Source organism: Ursus arctos, unplaced genomic scaffold (assembly GCF_023065955.2).
Source record: "Ursus arctos isolate Adak ecotype North America unplaced genomic scaffold, UrsArc2.0 scaffold_14, whole genome shotgun sequence".
NCBI lineage: Eukaryota > Metazoa > Chordata > Mammalia > Carnivora > Ursidae > Ursus > Ursus arctos.
In genome coordinates this window covers 43,664,371-43,682,375 of record NW_026622808.1, presented here as the reverse complement: position 1 = coordinate 43,682,375, position 18,005 = coordinate 43,664,371, and the positions used below count along the sequence as shown (strand labels likewise).

At 37.6% G+C, this 18,005-nt stretch overlaps 1 protein-coding gene across 7 annotated transcripts in view; it reads right to left on the bottom strand.

Annotated features, from left to right (window-relative positions):
- Positions 1–5,443: 5,443 nt before the first annotated feature.
- Positions 5,444–18,005, bottom strand: part of PTPRG (protein tyrosine phosphatase receptor type G) — a 681,996-nt gene continuing 669,434 nt past the window's right edge. For all 7 annotated transcript variants that reach the window (XM_026501151.4, XM_026501155.4, XM_026501152.4 and 4 more), the window contains 2 exons: positions 10,516–10,651; positions 5,444–9,967 (listed from right to left, as the gene is read on the bottom strand). In XM_026501151.4, coding sequence (XP_026356936.2) covers positions 9,821–9,967; positions 10,516–10,651 — 283 coding nt within the window. In that variant the 3' untranslated portion in view covers positions 5,444–9,820. The remainder of the gene's footprint in view (positions 9,968–10,515; positions 10,652–18,005) is intronic.

The following is an 18,005-nucleotide window of genomic DNA, read 5'->3' as shown; positions in this document are numbered from 1 at the left end:
TGAGATGCTAGTCAAAGGATTCTTGGCATCAAGAGAAGGTTTTTCTAAGGTGGTGATAATAGAATGTATATATATGCCAAAATGAATGATTCAGTAGAGAGAGCAAGGTATCACCTGACTCAAGTTGCTAGGAAAACTAATGCACAAACGCAGTCCTTGAGAGGACAAGGATGGGCCATTTACAAGTCACGGAAGATGAAAGGGCTGTCTTATATAGGAGCGAGGACACCTTCTCTGCTGTAACGGGAGGTAGGTAAAGATCATGAGTTACAGATATAGGGAAGTCGATAAGATTTTAGTTTACTTATGCCTGAATTACTGGGTTAAGCAGCCCTAAGTTCTTTAAGGTTTTTTTTTGTTTTGTTTTTGTTTTTAATTGTAAACACAGTTGTCAGTGAAGGTGTTACAGTATACCATAAAGTGACTGTCTTTATTTTATTTGGACTGCCTTTGCGGTTTCATGGTGTTTATGGTTTATAAATAGAGAATATGATAGGGATAGGAAAAATAGATTACAGCTACTGCCAGCTGAGCGACCATTATTCATTTGCTCTGGTATACACCCTTCTTTAGGGATATGGGTTATCTATGAATCTAACCCAGAGAAATTTTAGAACATTGATCAAAAGGGGAGCTCTTGAGGGAGATGGCGGTGGGGTCAGGTGCCACAGCATTTTATGTTTTCCTCAGTACTACTTAGAATTTTAGGGGATCATTAGGCCCAAATCCTTTTTGAAAATAGCAGAATTCTCCTTCATCACCTTTTAAAAACCGTGAGATAATTTTTAAAAGCCAAGGGATAGCTTTGGAACTATATGTCCTGGATGCTTACATGCATACACCTGCCTGAGGCATTTAAAAAATAAGGGCAAGGATGCAAATAGATTTTTTTTTCTAGTAGAGAATATTTGATTATTGGTATGGTGAAAGCTTAAAAATTAAGAATCCTGGACAACCTGCTGGGAGGTTCTGACACAAAATGCAGTTCAAACATTCTTTCTTTTTATAATTTTATTTTAGAGAGCATGAGTGGGGAGCAGGGAAGGACAGAGAGAGAGGGAGAGAGAGATTCCTCAGCAGGCTCCACGCTCAGCCTGGAGCCCTACACAGGGCTCAATCTCACGACCCTGAGATTGGGAGCTGCAGCCAAGATTTGGAGGCTCAACTAACTGAGCTACCCAGGCACCGCTCTTTTTTTTTTTTTTTTTTCCCTAAAGATTGTTACTTTTTAAGTACACCCAATGTGGGGTTCAAACTTACAACGCCGAGATCAGGAGTTGGATTCTCTACCAACTAAGCTACCCAGGTGCCCCCAGTTTGAATATTCTTAAGCAATGTGAGAATTTACTCCCAATAAGAGGTGTCTTAATAAGTAGTGAGTATCAATAAATTGAGCTTAAGTTCACATGATTAATGTGCAGCCTTCCATGAAAAATGTTTCATACCTAGGATCCCATTATAACATCCCAATCTATACTATTTTTTAAATGACCAATTTTGAAACATTTTTAGGCTGTACGAGTTATGAAAATGTTAGCTATCAGAATATACATATATATTTTAAAGATTTAATTATTTTAGAGAGAGGCTGGTGGGGGAGGGGCAGAGATAGAGAATCTCAAGCAGATGCTGTGCTGAGCTCAGAGCCCGACAGGGGGCCTGATTTCATGACCCTGAGATCAGGACCAGCAGAAACCAAGAGTTGGATACTTAACCAGCTGTACCACCCAGGTGCCCCTATCAGAATATATATTTTAATGTATTGCTAAAGCACCAAAAGTTGTAATATTAAAAAAATCATAATTCATCCTGATGTGTCTTCCTTCAATAATCAACAAAGTTTTGGCAGAGGAAACAAGCTTATTTATGTAGGGTGATACTCTGAAATAATACTCAATACGCTTTAAGACTCTGTTACCAAATCAGGAAATGTCTCTAATTTATGGCCCTTTCTTCACAGTACAGTTGTCAGTGGCTAAAGAGGCCAACTGTGGTCTAGGGCGAGGGAAGATGAGGGTTGATAATGAGAGCGGTATATTGAAAGTAGCGAGAGCTATAGAAGATAAAAATTGGCTGAGGAAAAAGGAATGATCACTTTCATATGAGTTTATAGGGTTTGGAGTTGAGATAGGGCATTGTTGCTAGTGTAGAAATGTTCGTCTTTATCACAGTGCTATGGAGTAGTCTGTACTGGGGTTTGACAGCAACTAATATGTTGGAGTTTTCTCAAACTATGGAGCTTTTTCTAGAAGAAGTTCTTAGAATGCACTGAGAGATTTAAACCATTAGAAGAGAAATATTCAGCATATGGGGCACTGTGTACATGTGTTCATTCCCTGCTTCTGGCACTCTTGTTTCTGGACTGTAGGATACGTGGGCTACTCTCATTGTTCACGTTCATCTCCGCATCCCTCCCTTGGATCTGCTTGGAGGAGGTGCGCGTCCTCATCAGTGAAGGAAATTTCCCAGTATTACTATTTAATTGGGTAAGCTCAGGTTGTTGACATTTTGTTTCATGAGTGACAAATTCTGCTAAGCAATAAAAAAAAAAATAAAGCTAGGTGATAGGATCGTTATAATGGCTAATGTAATTTACCGTCCCAAGGGCTTTGCGTGCATCTCATTCACTCCTCACAGCAAGTCCTGGGAGGTAAACATTGATTTCTCTGTTGTACAGGTGAGGAAAATGGCATGTTGAGAAGTCAAGCAACTAGCCCCCAGTCACTGTCTGTCAGTGACAACCTTGACTGGACCCTTTGGCTGTTTGTAGTCCTTACTCTTTTTTTTTTTTTTTTAAGATTTTTAAAATTTATTCATTTGAGAGCGAGAGAGAGAGAGAGAGAGAGAGAGAGAGGGAGAGAGCACAATCAAGGAGAGGGGAGCGGCAGGCAAAGGGAGAGGGAGAATCAGGTTCCCCGTTGAGCAGGGAGCCCGATGTGGGCCTTGATCCCAGGACCCTGGGATTATGACCAGAGCAGAAGGCAGACGCTTAACCAATTGAGCTACCCATGCACCCCTATAGTCCTTATTCTTTAACATTTTTTTCCCCTGTGGGAAAATGCTAAGTTCCAGAGGCAAGTTTAATATAAAATAGAGTTGCGTGAGCAGTGTATAAGTTAGGGAGTCCGTGGTTACAGATTTTACTGCTTTGCTAACAGTGTTGCATAATTGTCTTTTGTACTCCATCTCTATGATAGAGCCAAATAAGTATTTTTGAGTAAACTGAAGAATGAGTTTTTAGGATTAAGTTGTAACTTTTGCCTCATCTGACTTGAAATGCCTCTGCCAACAACTTTACATTCTGTACAGGGTATAACTAACATGTGCCCTGTGATAGACATTGAGCAAATGCTTTTGGGATGAATTTTAACAGAATGCTAAATTTATTTAATCTACAATTTAGAATGTTCGCCTAAGCTTTGCAAGGCCCACTGGCTCTTGCCATGAAGTCTGACTTTATGCTTTGCAGAAGTAGAGTGTGGGGAAGGGAAGGAAGATAATTAGTTTATAGGCCAGGAACTATTCAAGTCAAATGCTTTTCAAATTACCATAAATCAGATAAAGTTAATTTCCTATTTTTCAATTTTTGAGCAACATAATGTCATCGTTAGGTTCAGATAAACTGCTAATTATCTTTCTTTCTTTTCTGATTATCGTTCTTGCCAAACTTCATAATCGCAAAAGCCAATTTTACCTTGCCAGTCCCCAACTTCTAGTTCTTATTTGCTAGTGCCTTTATGCTCTCTTACCAACACAGCCATAAATATAAAGCCAATGTCCTTAATCCCGTCTCTGAATCTAGGCATCGTTACTAGTAACTTGTTGCTAAATCTTAAAGTTCTTAACCATCTGAATTAAAAAAAATTTTTTTTTTAAAGATTTTATTTATTTATTTGACAGAGAGACAGAAAGCCAGCAAGAGAGGGAACACAAGCAGGGGGAGTGGGAGAGGAAGAAGCAGGCTCCCAGCGGAGCAGGAAGCCTGATGCGGGGCTCAATCCTTGGACCCTGGGATCACACCTTGAGCCGAAGGCAAACGCTTAACAACTGAGCCACCCAAGCGCCCCTTAAGGATCTGAATTTTAACTGTTAGAAAATGGGAGTTTTTGCAGTAGCTTTTTGCATTCTTGTTTCTTTACCCCATTCTTGGTAGCAGAAATGAGGCTTCTTTGTCTATTTCTATTCTGGACCGTAAAAATCATGTAGTAGAGAATTAATTTGGTTAACTATTTTGAACACTTATAACTGCTTCTGCATGGAGCCACCTTGGGTGGAATTAGAAATAATTAGGAACGTGGAAGCCCCCTTTGCCCATGCTGGTTTCTTAGCATTTTAATGATGGAAGATGACCTAAAAAATTCTTATGCAACTGCTCATAGAATCCAGGCAGGTTATTTAAATGGCTGACAGGGGGCAGACATAAGGTGACAGGAGAGATGGGGAGGACTCTGGTGAACTGGAGAGTACAAGCATCCCCTAAAAGGGGTAACCGTGATTCCTCTCCACCTTGTTAGTGCCAGGTGAGAACGTGAGCCTGCTGTGTTAACATTGTCCACATTTTTGAAAGGAGTTTCAAATCTGAATCTTAATGTGAAAGTGTCTATTTCTTAAGATGTTGGTAGGTAGCTAATGTGAATTTTTAAAATTATGGACCAAATACCATCTATCTGTGGATGAATACAATCTGTGGGCCATCAGTTTGTGCTGTGCTCTGTGATACAGAGTATTGAGTCTTTGTGGATGTAATCTGGGGAAGAGTAGTGTTTATCATCAGAGAGATTTGTTATTTTTTTTGCTGGAATTGGTCTAAGAGATAGAGATAGAATAGATTAGATCAATACTGTTTCTTAAATTCCCAGTTACTCAGGACAATGAAATGTAAGCTCTTCATCCCCGTGGAAAGAAAAACTGGGGCCCTGGCAGTAAGAATTGAACTCTTGATGCGAGCCTACTGAAAGTTCACAGAGAAGGGGCCCAAGCTGCAAAGTTTGAGACCCTCCCTGTTTGGAAATGTCAAAATTGCTTGTAAGTAGAAGCCATTGTAGTGGTCCTACATACATCTCATAGATTCTCCTGTCGTCTTGGCAGGATACATCCTTCATCCAGCATGATAAATAATTAAGAGGGAGAAGTGGCTATAAATCTAGTTGATAGACTGGAGAAATTAGTAATTCTGCTTATAACTTAGCAGGTTCATAATGTAAATAAGGTTTGAGTCCATAGGTAGGTAAAACTTTGTCATTCTTCATTCTTTAAAGATGGAAGAACTCAGAAAAGACATTTCTTTCTGGTTTGCTGCCTATGTAAAGATACTCTTAACATTACTTTTACTACCATGAAAACTAAGACAAAGAGTTGGCAGGTATAAATGTGATCTGTTAAGGGAGACTAGTAACCGAATTTTATTGGACATATTTTCATAGAAATGCTCAGCACTAATGAATACATCAAAAACCATACTTTATTTTATGTATAGCAATACAATTTACATATTAAATAACACTATAATAGAATGATTTGATATAGTTTTAAACAGAAGAAAAAAGGGAAAAATTTCAGGTTACAAAACCCCTCCCCCCTGAACAAATTAAAAAAAAAACAAAACCAAAAACCAACCACTTTTTTTCAAATGGGTCAATGTAACGAGTGTATTCAGTGACTAATTATGTCTAATTCCTATTGCACAAATGGTCGATGGAATTAAAGAAAACCCAATTTTCACAATCACTGCCTGAAAGAAATTACACAGGTTGGATCTTTTGGAATGCAAAGATGATTCTTGCTACTTCAATACACAGAAAGTTGAATTCACATATCCACCACAAAAAAACCCCCAAAAAACCAAACCAAACCGAACCGAACCAAAACAAAACAAAACAAAACTATGACGGAGTTGAAACTAGAAAAAAATTAGCTTTATATGAAAATATAAAATTCTATGATTATATACCATAGATACAAAGTTCCCAGAAGATGCTTATCCAAGCAACAAAATATTTACAGGTTTAATGATTTTAGCTATTTCAAAATGAAGTGAAAGAAACATGAATTAACATGAAGGCTGAGGTTTTTTTTTCTTTTTTCTTTTTTAGAAACAATGGCTGCTTGCTAGTTTCAAATGTCCTAACAAAAAAGGAGTCACTACCCCAAATGTTGGAGAGTTGCAACATTTTATAAAATTGGCTGTCTCCTTTTCTGGAGATGTTTATTTCTTAAAACTCAAGATATTTTTCTTGAAATTAATTATCCTCTGTAGAAAATGCTTCCCTTTGCAAATATTTAACAAAAATACTAAAAACAGTTTAACAGCTAAGACAAAGTAGAGGCCAAATACTATTACAATTCCTTCCTATTTGTAGCATGCCTTCTTTCTAGAGATAAGTTAAAGCCAGTACTGCATGTTAATGGCAACTAAGGGAAAGCGCAAAGGGGTAAGTGAAATTATAGCTGTTAAAAAAAAAAAAAGCAGGCATTTTCCCTTCATATAAAAATTCACTGGCACCATTTGAACATAAACTTCAGAACACAGGAGTCGAAAATGCATTTTCCAGTATAACTGCTAAATTCTTAAGACAAACTACAATTTTGATTATTATTTCTTAAATTGTGATGAGTTTGGGTTTATTTTTTGCTTAGAATTAGTAATATGTATCTTTGGTAAATTGGTATCTATACTTTAATTTTTAAATATAGTACATATGCATTTAAGAAAAATTTATAACAAGGCAGTTGTGCTGTGTCATTATAAAATAATTAAGGTTATTTGTTGATTTCGGTATATGTCACTCTGGGCTAAAATTTCCAACAGCCAGACCTTGAACACCATAACCTTCTTTGACCATGCTGGACTCTTCAACTTGAAATAGACTCTAAAAGCTCCAAGGCATAAAAATTTAGGAAAACCGGTTCAATTAATCTTATTCTTGGAATTCAGAAGTAATTTTTTTTTAACACACACACATATATAAAAGATGAAGTGGCTCTTGGATGCAAGCATTCTCCTGGTGGCAATACAGGTCCTCTCTGATGCCCACCATGGCCACTTGGTCTGATCACTGCAACTCAGTATTGTATGATGTGTGCATTTTGTTCACCTAGAGCTAAATCTATACACCCTATAAGCTTATTTTATAAGATAGCACATGTTAGTCTGCAATAGCTGTATCCCTTCCCCCTGAGTGCAAGTGGTAATAACCTTGTGTAGTTAAGCAGTGTGTTTATGTCTCAAAGAAAACACCATCTTTGAAACTCTGCCTCTGGAAAGATGGAAGAATATTAATGTCCATCACAAATGAAGAATACCATTCAGGATACGCTCTCTGGGGAAAGTGAGGAACTGCTGGATAGAACTGTCCTCGTTGAAGTGTGTTTGGACCACTTTGGCAAGACGGGCAGACAGCATTTGCTCAGATTTCAGTGTGTCAGGATGTGTAGACTAGTTTAAGACCACTGTGGACACATACTTAGAGAACTTCAAACCATCCTTTTAAATGTTTCTATTTACTAGCTATCTTTCTTTTATCATGACTATGATCCCTGTGTCAGGAATGGTCACAGAATTGCGTTGGAACCTATGCCTTTCCATGACTGGAGCCCGCTGTAAATAGCACAGAAGGAAACACCTGTGTTTTCCAACCAACATTCACTTGTAGAAGAAAAAATTACCAACGGACCAGGAGCCCCAAAAGTCCAATCTGTGCCAACTACTAAAAAGAGTTCACTCCTATCGATGTATAAATGAAGTGTAATCTGCTTAATGGACTGCAATGATCTGGCTCTTGCCATGATCTGAAACCTTGTCCTTCCTGCTTCCCCTCGGCCTCTGGCAGTGGTGGTGTTCCTGTGTTCGAGCTTGTTTCCTCCGGTGTTCAGTAGAGCTTCCTGGTATTACCTGTGATAGCAGAGGGGCTGCAGAGGTGTTGCTTTCCTCTAGCACATGCCATTCTGCAGACTGCTCACTTGCACACCTTTTCTTAAGCCTCACCTACACGGTTCATGAACAATGGACTGTTTTCCGTGTTGCAGAATTTCTGTGATGAAAACATGAGATTAACCCTGGCCGGTTACACAGTTCACGAAAACTCCATCAACCTGGCCTGTGCACTGGAATCCCCAAACTTGGGCCTGTAGCCTCTCCTTAGCAGCTTTGGTTCCACAGCACCACTCTGACAAACTTCACGGACAGCCAACTTAAGGTCAGCAGAACCTCAGCACTGGTCACCATTAATGTTCCAGAGCCTACCCGGATACTATGATAGTAGCCAGTATGGATTTTTTTGTTAAAGTTTATTGACATAAAAATTAACCAAAACCCTTTTCTTCGTGACAGGCCCAGTTCTGGTGATGATTTCACTTCTAACAGCAGTTATCCTTCAAATGCAAATACGCAACAGAAGAACAGATCTCAGTAGGAGCTTATTTTTCTAACTGAATTGAAATTTCTTATTAATGCTCCTAATTTCCCAATCATGTAGTTATGGCAGGGTAAATGGCTCCAGAGGCTAGATCAAATGACTTCCTTGGGTTGTGTGTCATGATTATCAGCCTCTCTGAGTGAAGTGTGTCTGTTCTTGGGGCTCTAGAACACAAAAGCACACAAAGCCATCTCCTCCTTTTACAATCTATTTGAGAATGTTGATCTCCCCTTAAGTGTCTGATATCCTCTCTCCGAATCAGACTTATTCACGTGTGGGAATCTATCCCAAGACTTTTGATAATCCAGCATTTTCACTTTTATCCTAAGTAGAAGAATATATGTAATTATGGGATTTATCAGGAAACATTTGGCAAAAAAGGGAAGAAAAGAATGTTAACTAGATAGGTAGTTTTTATTAGATAGCTATACGAGTAATAGGGATATTTTAGAGGACTAATTTCAAAACTACACACCTGCAGAAATTTTCATTATTCTACCTGCCATGAGGTGTGGTATTAGAAACCAAGAAGCATGAACGGAGAGTTACTAAAGAAGAAATAGGTGAGATGTGTAAAATATTGCCGTATCTCTACTGTAAAAGGTAGCCCTCCTTGGAGGGTGTAGCTATTTCAGAGGGTCAAGATGGAAATAACACACACCGTTCACATAGCTACTGTGAAAACCGTAATACAGAGATATCCTTTATTTTGACACAGTTGGGCATTTTTTTAGGCTATGAATATAACTTTAACTAATAAGTGATGTTCACATAAAGCTCTTAAAGCCTTCTAATTTCTTAATGGATACCTTCACCATCATAAATGGAACTGTTTCAAGGCCATGAGGTTGACAGACTATCTTAGTAGCTCTCAGGAACCTACTACTCCTTAAAAGAAAACAATGCCCATCCACTCCATTAAAATACAGAAGGCAGACAGTATGGAGCAGTGCCTGAAAAAAATAGGAGAGGACTGAGGAAAAGCTCAGCATTGCCTGCTAGGAGGGTGCAACTGCTTTAGCAATAATAATAATAATAATAAAATAATAAAACCAAGATCCACTGTCATAACAAAGACCTTCACTGTACTGAACTAAAAAAGTAGCATGTATGTTGTCATGGAATGTCACATCAGGGCTTGCTTTAGTATTAGATTATAGGCAGTAACACTGATCATATAGTGCAAACTAGGGAAAACTGCGTTTCACTGTGTGAAATGAACAGAGGTGCAAATGCTCAGTAGGATACCATTAAGACATAAAATGGCAAAAAATAAATATCAAAACTTTTATCAGTGTAAAAAAGTAACTGGGTTATTGTATAACCTAGAGTCTGGCAAAAAAGGCCTCAAAAAAGTTCTCAGTCTTCAGAAGTTTTACAAATTAAGCGCCCTTTCGGGATTCCAATCACACCAGAGATTCCATGCTCTCGGCAGGGTCTGATTCATCTGCAATGAGAACAGCACCATTTTTGTCCACTGTCATGGGACCATTTCCATTTTCTTTAGTGCTGACCAAGCTGAGCATTGCTTTATAGACAAACTGGTATTGTTCCTGAAAAACAAGAGGAAGATCATCTGAGACAAAGAAGAGCTGAGTCGTTTCATCTAAGGTAGCTAAGGTAGCAAGACCAATTAAAAACGTGATTGTAAAAAACAAGGATGTACGTTTATGCTAAGGAACTTTTAAACAATGACTTGGAGCCTTTATAATCAAGACCTATGCATTCGGCATGTCACTTTGATCGTTGTTAGTTTGGAACTAATTCTGTTGACAGTGGATTAAGATCATACAACATCTGTATGTTGTAACTGGAGAGTACCATAGTCTAGAAAGCGGAGTTTCTCTACCTCAGCATTACTGACGTTCTGAGGCAGACCATTCTTTGCTGGACAGATCTGTCTGATGCATTGCAAGAGGTTTAGCAGCATCTCTGGGCAGGTTCCAGGGCACTTTCCTACAACCAAAAAGTCTCTAGACATTGCCCAACATCCCCTGGGGGGCGAAACCATCCCCAGGTGACAACCAGTGCTCTCATTCAAGTGTGAGCCTGGGTTTCAGCTGATGACAGAACAGGTTTCACAAAGAAACAAAGTACTTACAATGTCTGTGAATACTCCAGGCCTCATAAGATTAATCATTTTTGCAACCTGGAAAACATCCACGGCATTTTCATTCTCCAGTTGCTGGGACAGGGTGGTCAGGGCACACAACATTCCTGCTGAAACTGCTCCATACCTTGGAGAGGAGGAAAAGAAAAAAAAAAAAAGATGCTATTTCAGACTTTCTAAGGGATTGAATTTTTGGAATGAAATTCATGTCATATATTTGCACAGAAGCTATGTAGACTGCACGGACATCTCTTCTTGAAATGAGTGAAATGCTGACCAGGGGGAGAGAGGTGGAGGCTAGCGTAAAGGTGACATTCGTTCATGAATGTGAAATCGCCCAGACTGGCTTATCAGATGCTCAACTTGCTATCCCAGAGGAAATGAGAGGTTCACTGTTAGACTGGGAATGGCTACAGAAGACATAATGTGGGGATGAGGTGGGGGACATCATAGGAAAAAAAATACGAGGGGCCTAACCCCAGGCTCCTGGATGAGTAGAGGTGGTGAAAGGATCTGAAAAAGATTTTTTTAACTGTCCCAAACAGCTAAATTGAAATTCCAGAATGGAACTCTAGGGCTCAAAGTGCAGTCTGAAAATTTTCAACATGAATTTCATATTAGGTAATTATTTTTGGCACTGAAGTGGAACTTTGCCAGTAAGAATACCTTCAATAAAAGTCTTGGAAAAAATATGGCACATACTCTTTCTCTCATACACACACACACACTTAGAAGGGTAGACTTCCTCATCAGGCTAGGTTGGCAACCCCATTTTTTCCAGGAACCTGTGGTGGCATATCAGTGATGAGAAAACAGAGGAATAAATGAATTGTTCCAGGTGGTGATGCTGGGAGAAATGAAACTAGAGTTTTATACCCTGTGCTCACTATTCTGTTAAACACTATCAAATGTGCAGTTTCAGCTTATTGTTACGTAAAATCAAACCACTACAGATGTCAAACATCTGTAATACAGAAAGCCCAGAGTCTCCAACGGGAGAGGTAACCTACGAAAGGGTAAAACTTGTTATACATTTAGGTCCAGCCGCCCAGAGTTTGGTGTGTCGGTACATTTTGGTCCAATTCATGACTCCGTGGGCTGCATGCATACTGGATGTACTCTCTTCCCTGCAGATGGGCACTTACGTTGTTCGTATCTTGTGTGCATCAGCAGAAGTACTGTGAGTAGGAGAACTAGGTCACAGATACACCCATCTTTAGTTTCAAAGATCCTGGATATTGCTCTCCTAGTGGTTGTTACCTGTTTCTCTCTCCCAGCATGGGAATACTTGCTTTTCATCATTTTTTAAAAAGATTTATTTATTTGAGAGAGAGACAGAAATATAGAGGGAGAAGCAGACTCCCCACTGAGTAGGGAGCCCGACTCGGGGCTTGATCCCAGGACCCCAAGATCATGGCCTGAGCCAAAGGCAGACACTTACTGGACCGAGCCACCCAGGTGCACCTCTCATCATTTTAAAGTAGACACGCTTCTGCGAATTTGATGGGTGAAAAATCATAGCTAATTTTGTTTTAATTTGCTTTTTCTCTATTACCAGGGAGGTGGGGAATCTTCTGGGTTTATGGCCCATCTCTGTAGTTCCTCTTCTGAAATTGTTTATTAATATACTTTGGCCATTTTTCTTAGCTTTGTCTCTTTTATTTGTAGGATAGGTTATAGATATTTTTTTCCAGCCTCTAGTTTCTCTTAACATGGTTTGTAGGCGTTTTTGTTAAACTGAAGTATAGTTTACACATAATCAAATTGATCAATCTTTTATTTTGAGCTTTATTGGAATCTTGAGAATGCTTTTTCTAACCCAGCATTCTAAGAAATTCTCCTACATTTTTCTGTATATTTTTACATTTCATTGTTTAATTCGTCTGAATCTTATTTTGATGTAAGGTAAAGGTCTCATTTTAGTTATTTTCCCCATGGATAACTACTTTTTAAAATTGGATAGTCTCATCTTTTCTCATTAACTTGAGCTTCCTTTGTATCATATGCTAAATCCTCATACATGCAGGTGTGTTTCTGATCTCTCTGGCCCTTTAATCTGTTTTTTGTGTTTCCCCATATTTGTCTTAATTCCCATAAGGTTTTGGTAAGTCTTGACATCTGAAAAAGCAAGTTTCTACAGTAGTCTTGGCTATCTCCACATTCATTGTTTCACTTTTCTTTTGTGCTTCAAACATTTTCATTTTCATTTGTATACTCATTTCCAAATACCTCTATCCCTCTATCACTGCCCATCCTGTTTTATATTAATTTTGAAACTGGATTGTCAAGAAATACAAGTTTTGTTGGGATTTTGGTTAGCTTGTGCCGAATACACACACACACACACACACACACACCCACACCGGTCTGAAGAAAGTAACATCTTTTTGAGTTTTTCTGTTCATGAACATGAGGTCTTTTCTCCCTTTGTTTAGGTCTTTTGTAGTTTTCAATTTTATTTTATAGTTTTCTTCATTGTCTTTGCCACTTTCATTTTAGGATAATTTGTAGGTGTTGGAGTTTGTTACTCCTCTAAGAATGGCCTCTCTTTATGACATCTTGCTTGGTTTTGGTTGATATATAGGAAATTTACTGATTTTCACATGGTGAACTTGTATCCAGCCATGCAGTTAAGTTCCTAGTAACTGGCGGATTCTCTAGGAAGTTGGCTACATTTTGTCTACCGATAATATCAGTTTTGTCTCTTCAACTTTCATATTTCTTACATCTTTTGCTTTTATTGCATTGGCTAGAACCTAATAGTTCTGCATTCTAACTGGTATTTGCAAGGAGGTATCATATTGTTTTCTTTAATGGTAAAGCTTCTAAGTTTTTAGTATTAAAAACGTTTGCTGTAGACTTCCAATAAATAACATTTATTAAGTTAAAGAAGAGGCTTTTGACTTTCAGTTTGCTAAGAGTGTTTTTTTTGGGGGGGGGGAGGGAGATCATGAGTGAGTGTGATTTTATTCTGCACTTTCCAACATCTATTGACTTTCCTAGAAATTCCTTTGTTAATGTCCTGCATTCACTTGAGAGAACAGTGGTAACATTTAACCACCTCTCTAAGCCCTAGGGTAAATCTTACTTTTTCATGATAAAAAATCCAACACACTGGATTTTATTTGACAGTATTTTACTTAGATTTTTACACCCATAATAAAATAAGTAGGACTGCCCTATACTTTTCCATTCTGGTGCCAGTGTTTTTTTTTTTTTTTTTTTTTTTTTTAATCATGGTTACATTAAATTTCCTCTGTGTTACTGTTCGAGGGTAGCCTGGTGAGGACTTGGTGGACCTTAACAATTTGGGAGCTCACCTGTTTATTCAGTTCTTCAACATTTATTAGTATAAAGACTTTCAAGTGTTTATTTCCTTTAAAATATTTCTATTTTTAACCTTTTATTATTAGAAAACATCAAATGTGGACAAGCACAGTCCCCTTCACGTAGCCATTACTCAGTTCCAGTGGTCATGGGCTCATGGCCAAACTTGTTTCACATCTACTTCCTCTCCCATATACGTTGCAGCATATCCCAAGTATTTTTTTAATTAATATTTTCATATAAGAATTAGAAGGATTTTTAAAAATATGTAAACACTGTCAAGCCTAAGTTAATAGTTATCAAATATTTTTAATGTAACTACAGATCAATGGTAGATCTTTTCCTTCCCAATGTTATTTTATGCCTTCCATAATTTTTTTCTTCACCATTTTCCAGAATTGTATGTTTTATGAGACTTTACCCATCCCTTTATTCACTTCTTAGAAAATCTCAGCCATTATTTCTTCTGTAGTCTCTTTTCTCAACATGGACATTGATCACCTCTCAGACATATGTTAGAACTCACCTAGCTTCTGTAATGGAGTTTGATTTCATTTCTGTCTATTCTACCACTAGCCCATCTCTTCTTTTTCCCATTTCTTAGACTCTCATTTGTTCCTGCTTAATAATAACATGTTTCTGATTCATGCCACAGTCTTCTTTTAGATCTCAGAGCATATATTTTTAAATTCTCTTATAACTGCTCTAGTAACTGATTCACTGTATTTTGTTGTTGTCGTTCTTGATTTGATCATATTGGCTTTCCTCACATTCTAAATTGTACGAGTATACCTTCTCATTTTAGCATAACTAGGTGTTTGTTTTTTTTAAATCATCTATACTTTTTTTTTCAGTAGGATAAAATCTAACCTTTGCTTACTCTGTTCTAGTGAAACTGGTAAGACTCAGGACCCTTTTCCCCCCACTTAATCTTTTTCTCAGAGCTATCCTATAGCCATTCAGATAGACAAGTCAGGTATTACATATTTTATTATTTTATTATATATTGTATACTCCCTGTAGGATGACACTGACCTTTCCTTGAATTGCCTTTCCTAGATTTTGCCACTCTTAAATAACTATCTAAACTAAAAGGAAGTACCTACACAGTAAGATTTCAAACATGACTAGAAACTAAGTCAAATTAGTCTACTATATGGATAATTTAAGTATCTTCTCCATACCAAGCATTATAATGAAAACAGGAGGGCCATTCTCAGAAGTTTAGGAATAAGTAGGAGCAAAGGATGATTGTCGAGTTTCATGGATTTGCACTTCAAACGACAAGGACTTGGTGAGAAAGTGATACAAGTAGTTTATAACCTAGATAAAACAAGAATAGTGTATAAATACACTGGCTTTGGTAGTTTGTTTGCCTTTCTCGAAGGGCCCATTGAAGGCAATGTTTATTTAGCGCAGTTAAGAAAAGAGCCAAATGTATTTTCGTCTTTCCTTGCCTGTGCCTCAAGAAAATAAAAGTACTTTAAGTTCCTGACGTAAGTCATGTTTTTAAGTGCTCTATGTTCATTTAAAAACATATTGGGGTTCCTTGTTTTGTCAGTGTATATACCTCTGCCCAATTAAGATACTTTTTACTGTTCCATATAATTACAATTATTCTACCTTTGCTTTTAAGAGGTTTTAAAAATCATAATCCGGAATGAAATTTAGAGTTATAACACTGTCACTATGAGGAAAGTGAAGCTTCCCTTAGAAATCATTATGGCACGAAGGAAAACAGAGTTAAAGCTTGAGTAATTCATCAGTCCAGGGGAATAAAAGCAACACAAAAGCCTTCCCCAGGATTTTAGGAAATTAAAACTCTGGATGTGAATGAGAAAATAAAGTACTTCAAAATATATTCAAAAATAAAGAATGAGAAAAAAATGCAGTCTGAAAAAATGAGTGAGATGAGTGCAGGAGTGCTTCTTGTGACAACCAGTGGGAGGCGGTGTTAAGCAGGATTCGATGATAGATCTGGATCTGACGACAGCAGGGCCGGCTTCCTGGCTTCAATCTGTGTAGTTGTGGACAGTCCTGCACTTAGTTTAATGCTGTGTTGTTGCCATCTGTATGTTATTTTTCACTGAAGTATAGCTGGCATACAATATTATATTAGTTTCGGGTGTATAACCTAGTGATTTGATAAGTATACATATTATGAAATATTCACCAAGATAAGTGTAGCGACCGAAGTTATTACAGTATTATTAACTATATTCCCTATGCTGTACTTTTTCATCCCTGTGATTTACTTATAACTGGAAGTTTGTACCTATAATCCCCTTCACCAGTTTTGCCCATCTCCCTGCTGCCCTCTGACAACCACCAGTACGTGCTGTGTATTTGAGTTTATTTATGCTTTTTAGATTCCACACAGATGTGAAATCATGTGGTATTTGTCTCTATAGGACTTATTTCACTTAGCCTAATACCCTCTAGTTCCACTCATGTGGTTGTAAATGATGAGAGTGCCTTCTTTTTTTTATGGCTGAGTAATATTCCATTGTATGTCTACACCACATCTTCTTTATCCACGCACCTATTTATGGACACTTAAGTTTCCTTCCATATTGTGGCTATTATAAATAATGCTACAGTAAACCTAGGGGTGCTTGCATCTTTTTCAATCAGTGCTTTTGTTTTCTTCTGATAAATACCCAGAAGTGGAATTACTGGATCACATGGTATTACTATTTCTATTCCCGTTACTTTTCTGAGGAACCACTGTATGGTTTTATCACCAATTTATATTCCCACAAACAGTGCACAAGGATTCCCTTTTCTTTACATTCTCACCACTCGTAACTTCCTCTTTTTGTATTAGCCATTCTGACTGGTGCGAGGTGACCTATCACTGGGGTTTTGATTTGCTTCTCCCTGATCATCAGTGGTACTTAGCACCTTTTCACGTGTCTGTTGGTCACCTCTGGATATCTTCTTCGGACGAAGTTTGATTCAGGTACTCTGCCCACTTTGAGGTTATTTATTTTTTTTAAGTTTTATGAGTTCTTCATATATTTTGGATATTAGCTCCTTGTCAGATATATCATTTGCCAATGTCTTCTCCTATTCAGGAGGCTGCCCTTTGTTTTGTTGGTTTCCTTCACTATGCAAAAGTCCTGTAGTTTGATGTAGTCTCAACTGTTTATTTGTGCTTTTGTTTCCTCTGCCTGAGGAGACAGATCCAGAAAAATAATGCTAAGGCTGACGTCCAAGTGATCACCGCCACTGTTTTCTTTTAGGACTTCTATGGTTTCGGGTTTCACATTTAGGTCTTTAATCCATTTTGGGTTTATTTTTGTGTATGGTGTAGGAAAGCGGTCCAGTTTTTGTTTTTTTTTTTGCCTTTTTATTTTTTGCATGTAGCTGTCTAGTTTTCCCAGCACCATTTATTGAAAAGATGGTCTTTCCCCGTTGTATATTATTGCCTTCTTTGTTGTAGATTACTTGATCATATAAGTGTGGGTTTATTTCTGGGCTCTTTATTCCGCTCCATTGATCTAGGTGTCTGTTTTTGCGTCAGTACCATACTGTTTTGATTACTACAGCTTTGTAGTATAGTTTGAAATCAGGGACTGTGATACCTCCAGCTTTGTTCTTCTTTCTCAAAATTGCTTTGGCTGTTAGTGGTGTTTTGTAGTTCCATGCAAATTTTAGGATTATTTGTTCTAATTCTGTGATACGAATTGCATTGAATCTATAAGTTTAGGTAGTATGGACATTTTAATAACTTAAATTTTAAGAATGGTATATTTTTCTATTTGTGTCATCTTTAGTCTCGAGTATAGGTCTTTCATCTTCTTGGTTAAGTTAATGCCTAGTTATTGTGTTCTTTTTGATGTGATTATAAATGAGATTGTGTTCTTGTTTTCTGCCACTTCCTTATTATTGTATAGAAACACAACAGATTTCTGTATATTGATTTTGTATCCAGCAACTTTACTAAATTCATTCATTCTGTGTGTAGTACCATCTGCAAATAGTGGCAGTTTTACCTCTTCCTTACCAATTTATATGCCTTATTATTTTTCTTGTCTTCTTATAGTGGCTTAGACTTTCCAGTACTTTGTTGAATAAAAATGGTGAGAGTGGACATCCTTTTTTTGTTCCTGATCTTAGAGAAAAAGTTTTTAGCTTATCATCATTGAGTA